The 6,268-nt window shown below is 45.3% G+C and overlaps 1 protein-coding gene across 1 annotated transcript; it reads right to left on the bottom strand.

Annotated features, from left to right (window-relative positions):
• Positions 1 to 776: 776 nt before the first annotated feature.
• Positions 777 to 5,691, bottom strand: LOC120940275 (protein NYNRIN-like). The gene is made up of 2 exons (XM_040353036.1): positions 5,450 to 5,691; positions 777 to 4,449 (listed from the first exon to the last, which is right to left on the bottom strand). The coding sequence occupies exon 2, from the start codon at positions 3,868 to 3,870 to the stop codon at positions 1,096 to 1,098; it is 2,775 nt and encodes a 924-aa protein (XP_040208970.1). The 5' UTR covers positions 3,871 to 4,449; positions 5,450 to 5,691; the 3' UTR covers positions 777 to 1,095.
• Between the last annotated feature and the right edge of the window lie 577 nt (positions 5,692 to 6,268).

A 6,268-nucleotide genomic window follows, 5' to 3' on the forward strand; every position in this document is an offset into this window, starting at 1 on the left:
CTTGGAATTAATTAATATATTTATTCCTTCATACATCACACCAATATAATTTTGTGTGTCACATTAGTCACCATGATATGCGACTTTCAGGTTGCGCATTAATATATATTCCTTTAAGTTCTCCAACCTATCAGAAACTCTAACTGCGTAATTTCTGGTTTATTTTAAACCAACAGTAATTGGAGTTTTTGACGAATTGGTGGTTGGACACAAAGCTGGCAACCAAATAGAGTCCGGTGCAGGATATTATGAGCAGAGATTCTTACTCCGCTCCAATACTAGCCAACAAAATGGCCGCCTCCGAGGCGGCGACAGCTTTGTCCTCGTTAGCCGCTGTGCTGTCATAACAGCTCAGTCTTCCTGTACCAGACACTATTCGGTTGTCAGTGTTGTGTCTGTTAGGTTCGGTTCTGGTTCTGTTGCCTAGGCTGGACCTTGGACAGGTGAGATTCCCTCGCTAGCGAGACAATGATGACACATACACTTATGTTGTATCGATAATTGCAAATTGCTATATTTTTCGACAGAGCTCTTATACACACATACAGAGAGTTAAAGAAATCTCCTCCCCCTAATGTAGAAAAAGGGGAACAAGTTCACAGTTTCAATCTTACAGATTTCAGAGGATTTTAAGGAACAATTGTTAAACTTTAAAGACAGAATAACACGTTACTTGCATACAGAATGCCTGCTCCGGAACTAGCCATCTATCACATATTCTATTTATGAAAACCGCAAAACTTAAATGTTAGATTAAAAGCAAAAAAACAAAAAGTACATATTGAAATGTCTCCACAGAGAGACCTATATTATATAAAATGGAATCCTAGATCTCAAAATGGAGTAGCTAATGTCAGACATAATATTCCATCATTTCACATTCCTTTCAATTCCCTCCTCTGATCCCAAGGATATTTACTTTCCTGGGATCACTCACTATACCAATTTTGCCTTTTCCCACCTCATGCATTCCATGTATCCCATGGCAACCTGGGGTGAAGTAGCAAACCCCCGTAGCAGTCACCACAAACAATATAAGCAATAGTCCACAGTATTTCCCTCCTCTTATCATTCTATTGTACACCTGATTGGCAGTTAAGTGCTGGTTTTCCCGGACCCTTGCTCTATGGAGGGAGCCATCAGGGTCTCTGGCTTTGCGTCCTCCTTGTTCTTGAGCCCTCGCTCCAAGGGGGGAGCCATCGGGGCTTCTAGCTTTGTGTCCTCCTTGTTCTCGAGCCCTCGCTCCAAGGGGGGAGCCATCGGGGCTTCTGGGGTCTTTATCTTCAAGGGACCCTTTTTCAATCTGCTCGCATGAATCCATGGTCCTAGGCCTTCAACCTTTACGGCTGTCCGGGAGACCTTTTCCACCGTATAGGGGCCTTGGTAAATGGGGCCCGTCTTTCTTCTTACGGCCAACTGCTTAACCAATACCTCATCTCCAGGTATAAAAGGGTGAGTTGGATCTGTGGAAAGAGGAGAAAAGGTGACAGCAACTCCTTCTTGGGTATGTTGAATAGTACTTACCAGATGTTTCATCCAAGTTTCCTGTTGAGAAAACAAATCATTATCCTTTCCTACACTATTCTCAGCTGGAGGGTGTCCCATGAGTACCTCAAAAGGGGAATACCCTCTAGAATTAGGAGTGACCCTTATCTGGTAAAGTACACCTGGGAGATATAAGGACCAATTTTTCATAGTACCTTGAGTAGCTTTATTCAGTTTATCCTTAATATTCCTATTCATCCGTTCGACAATTCCCGCACTCTGAGGGTGATAAGGGATGTGCAATTTCCATTGTATCCCCAAAATCTTAGAGAATTCCTGTGTGAGTCTAGAGGCAAAAGCTGGTCCCTGGTCAGACCAGATATTCACTGGGAGTCCGAATCGACTCACCCAATTATTTATAATAGCTCGTACCGCTATTCCTGCCGTTTCCCCAGTAGTGGGCACTGCTTCTACCCACCCGGAAAATTTATCCACAATTACCAAAAGATATTTTACATTTCCTTTCTGTTTTGGCATATGCGTAAAGTCTATTTGTAAGTCTGTAAGAGGTCCTAATGGAGGGGGCAAATTTCCGTGTCTTCCCATTGCCTTTCCCTGTACATTATTTTGTGCGCATGTAACGCATGAGCTTACAAAGTCTTGTATTATTTTTATGAGTCCTTCTGTTTGAAAATGGTCTCTGTACTGTTTTAAGATGGGCTTACGGCCTATGTGACATGGACCGTGAATGTATGAGATGATCAATGGTGCCACAGACTTAGGAATACCCATGATTCCCTCCTTATTTGTCCAAAGACCCGAGGGATCTTTGGCCAAATTATGCTGCATCCAGTCAGAGATATCAATGGGCAAAGCCATGGACTGTAAAAGCATAACCGTAGTTTTGAAGTCTGGTGCACTAAAATCATTCATGTAAAACATAGAGGTCACAGGGGTGTCTTGTGCAGGGATAGTATCCGCTGCTTGTTTGGCTACTTTATCAGCAAATGCATTGCCAAGTGCTTCCGTGGTCCTACTCGTAGTATGAGCTTTCACTTTAATCACTGCAATCGCTTTAGGCAGGTGTATGGCATCTAGTAATGTTTCAATAAGGGTTTGGTGTGCTATCGGTTTTCCTTCTGCGGTTAGATAGCCGCGTCTCTGCCAAATCTTCCCAAAATCGAATACGATTCCATGAGCGTACCGACTGTCGGTATATATATTTACAATTTGGTTTGTAAACAGCTGACAGGCACGTATTAATGCAGTAAGTTCAGCCTCCTGTGCAGATTTTGCGACTAAGGGTTTTGCTTCATGAATAATGTTAGGAAGCTGGACAACTGCATAACCAGTACGGTAGGTTTTATCATCGGGGCGCGTACAACTCCCGTCCACATATATGTCAATGCCCCCTTCTAGGGGGTTCTCCCTTAAATCAGCTCTTGGGGAGGTTGTTTGGGAAATTAGGTCTTCGCAATTATGCTCTGGCACTGGTTCTGATTCAGGCATTAATTTAAGGAGGGAATGCAGAAACCGTACTATAGGAGTAGTGGATGGACAAGTTTTAATCTCTAAATTTTGTGTGTTTAAGAGAATTATCTCGTACCCACTTAACCTCTGTGCTGTCATATGTTGCGTGTTCATGTTTTGCATCAGTTGTGTGACAGTGTGAGTTGTAAAAAGGGTCATGGGTGATGCTAGAACAAGTTTCTCTGCCGCCTGTACTGCCAAGGCACAGGCGGCCAGTGCCTGAAGACAAGCGGGCATACCCTGAACCTGAACAGGTAGTTTTTTTGAAATATACGTTACAGGTCTTTGCTTACCACCATGCTCCTGAGTCAGAACAGCAGCCATGGTATTCCCCATAACGAGACAATACAGTGAAAAAGGCCTACCATGTTGTATCAGCCCCAAAGCGGGTGCATTACGAAGTGAACGCACCAGCATGTCATAGGCAGTGACCATCTCAGGGGTCCAGGTAATTTGTTTGGGGGCTGTGGCGAGTGTAGCCTTCCTAAGGACTGAGTCATGAAATGAACAGTCTGGAATCCATTGCCTACAGTACACTATTGAGCCTAGGAAAGACAGCAGTGAGCGCTTGTCGCTCGGTCTGCTCAGTGCCGATATGGCCTCTACTCTGGCAGGGGATACCAGCCTGGCACCTTCCGAGATGACCGCTCCCAAGTATTCCACCCGAGACGAGCACCACTGCACCTTCTTGAAAGATGCTAAGTGACCCTTGTCAGCGAGGTGGTCTAACAGATTCACAGAGTCATTACTACAGCCAATTTCTGTCCCATTTCCTATTAGAAGATCGTCCACGTATTGGATCAGAACTGAACCATGTTCAGGTACCCAGTCAGTCAGGGATTGATTTAACACCATGCTGAAGGCGGCTGGACTATCCACAAAGCCTTGCGGTAACCTGGTCCATGTTAGCTGGCCACGTTTCCATGAGAAGCTAAAGAGGGGCTGACTAGCAGCATCAACGGGCACACTAAAAAATGCATTGGCAAGGTCTATCACCGTATACCATTTGTGTTCTGGTGTCAGAGGAGCAAAGATGGTGCTAATATCTGCAACGAGGGGAGGTAGAGGTGTAATGCATTTGTTCAAGGGCCTTAAATCTTGTACCAAGCGCCATGTTCCGTTTGCCTTTCTTACGGGGTTAATGGGTGTGTTCCAAGGACTGATGACTGGAGTCAGTATGCCCTTTTGTAAAAATAATTCTATCTGTGGGTCTATACCATTCAACTTCTCCTCAGACAGGGGATATTGTTTCTGAAAAATGGGGAGACATCCCTGTCTGATTGTCGGCCGGTAGGGTGTGCAATTTAGGAAACCCACAGAATCTTTGGACTCTGCCCATATTTTATGCTGACCTACTGGTGGGGGTAGAGCCACAAAGAAAGATCTGATGTCCACCCGTTTCTGCACTGACACATCACAGTCTGGTGATTTAACCACTTACCCCCCGGACCATATTGCTGCCCAAAGACCAGAGTACTTTTTGCGATTCGGGACTGCGTCGCTTTAACAGACAATTGCGCGGTCGTGCGACGTGGCTCCCAAACAAAATTGGCGTCCTTTTTTTCCCACAAATAGAGCTTTCTTTTGGTGGTATTTGATCACCTCTGCGTTTTTTTTTTTTTGCGCTATAAACAAAAATAGAACGACAATTTTGAAAAAAATGAATATTTTTTACTTTTTGCTGTAATAAATATCCCCCAAAAATATATAAAAAAACATTTTTTTTCCTCAGTTTAGGCCGATACGTATTCTTCTACATATTTTTCGTAAAAAAAATCGCAATAAGCGTTTATTGATTGGTTTGCGCAAAAGTTATAGCGTTTACAAAATAGGGGGTATTTTTATGGCATTTTTATTAATATTTTTTTTACTAGTAATGGCGGCGATCGGCGATTTTTTTTTCGGTATTGCGACATTATGGCAGACACTTCGGACATTTTTGACACATTTTTGGGACCATTGGCATTTTTATAGCGATCAGTGCTATAAAAATGCATTAGATTACTATAAAAATGCCACTGGCAGTGAAGGGGTTAACACTAGGGGGCGGGGAAGGGGTTAAGTATGCCTGGGTGTGTTCTTACTGTGGGGGGGGGGGTGGCCTCACTTGGGGAAACACTGATTTTCTGTTCATACATTGTATGAACAGAAAATCAGCATTTCCCCTGCTGACAGGAACGAGAGCTGTGTGTTTACACACACAGCTCCCGTTCCCCGCTCTGTACCGAGCGATCGCGTGTGCCCGGCGGCGATCGCGCCCGCCGGGCACACGCACGGGAGTCGGGGGCGAGCGGGGGGCGCGCGTGCGCCCCTCCGGCGGCGCGCGTGCGCCCCTAGTGGCGGCTAAAGGGTAGGACGTCCATTTACGTGGTCTCGCCTAGGAGAGCCACCTTGTGGACGTAAAATGACGGTGCGGCGACGGCAAGTAGTTAACTGACACGGTGCCATTGGGCTCAAAAATTATTTTGATTCGTAGTTTGGATAGTAAGTCTCTACCAGCCAAAGAGACTGGGCAAGTAAATAACAGAGCAAAACTACATTTACATAGGAACTTGCCATCTTGGTTACAGATTTCTAAATCTGATGTTATGTCGTGTGATGTTGGTATCCCATTAATTCCCACAGAGCGTCCTTGTGTAATAGCCCTACTGGCAAAAGCCTTGTTGTTCAAGGAGCTGGTCGTAGCCCCCGTGTCTGTCAGGAGTGCGATGTCCACCCCCTCTATAACAAGGTTTATAATAGGTAAAGCCTGCCAAGTGCCAGAATAAGAGCAAAGAACTAAGGACGGGATACGCTCCGGGCCTCCCTATGGGTTTTGTCTGTTTGGCCATTGTACCGGTATTTGGGGAGAGGGAAGAGGCCCGGCACCAGCTTGTAGCTGCTGTGGTTGGTTTTGAGATTGTGCCTGTTGGTTCCACTGTGGGTACTGGGCTATCTGTCTATTGTCATTCCAGTTAGGGTTTTGACCTCTATAAGCTCCCCTGTTTCCCTTTTTACCTCTATAATTTTCTCTCCTTTGTGGGCAGTTAGCCTTCCAGTGGCCAAAGCCACCACAATGGAAACATGCTTGATCATTTTGTGGGCCCTGGCGAGGGTATGGCACAGAGCGCGGAGGATACTGATTGCCAACAGGGTACTGATTCTGTTGTTGGTAAGGCATTTGCGCCGCCAACAGGGGTGTTTCCTCCAGCATGGGCTCTCCCGTTAAAGCTGGGAAAAGTCCTCCTTTCGCTTCAAAGAGACCTGTTTGATG

Source organism: Rana temporaria, chromosome 5, assembly GCF_905171775.1.
Source record: "Rana temporaria chromosome 5, aRanTem1.1, whole genome shotgun sequence".
NCBI classification, from domain to species: Eukaryota; Metazoa; Chordata; class Amphibia; order Anura; family Ranidae; genus Rana; species Rana temporaria.

What these genes read in the sequence shown, in the direction of transcription:
- LOC120940275 (XM_040353036.1), bottom strand. Translation starts at nt 3,870, where the DNA reads ATGGTGTTAAATCAATCCCTGACTGACTGGGTACCTGAACATGGTTCA.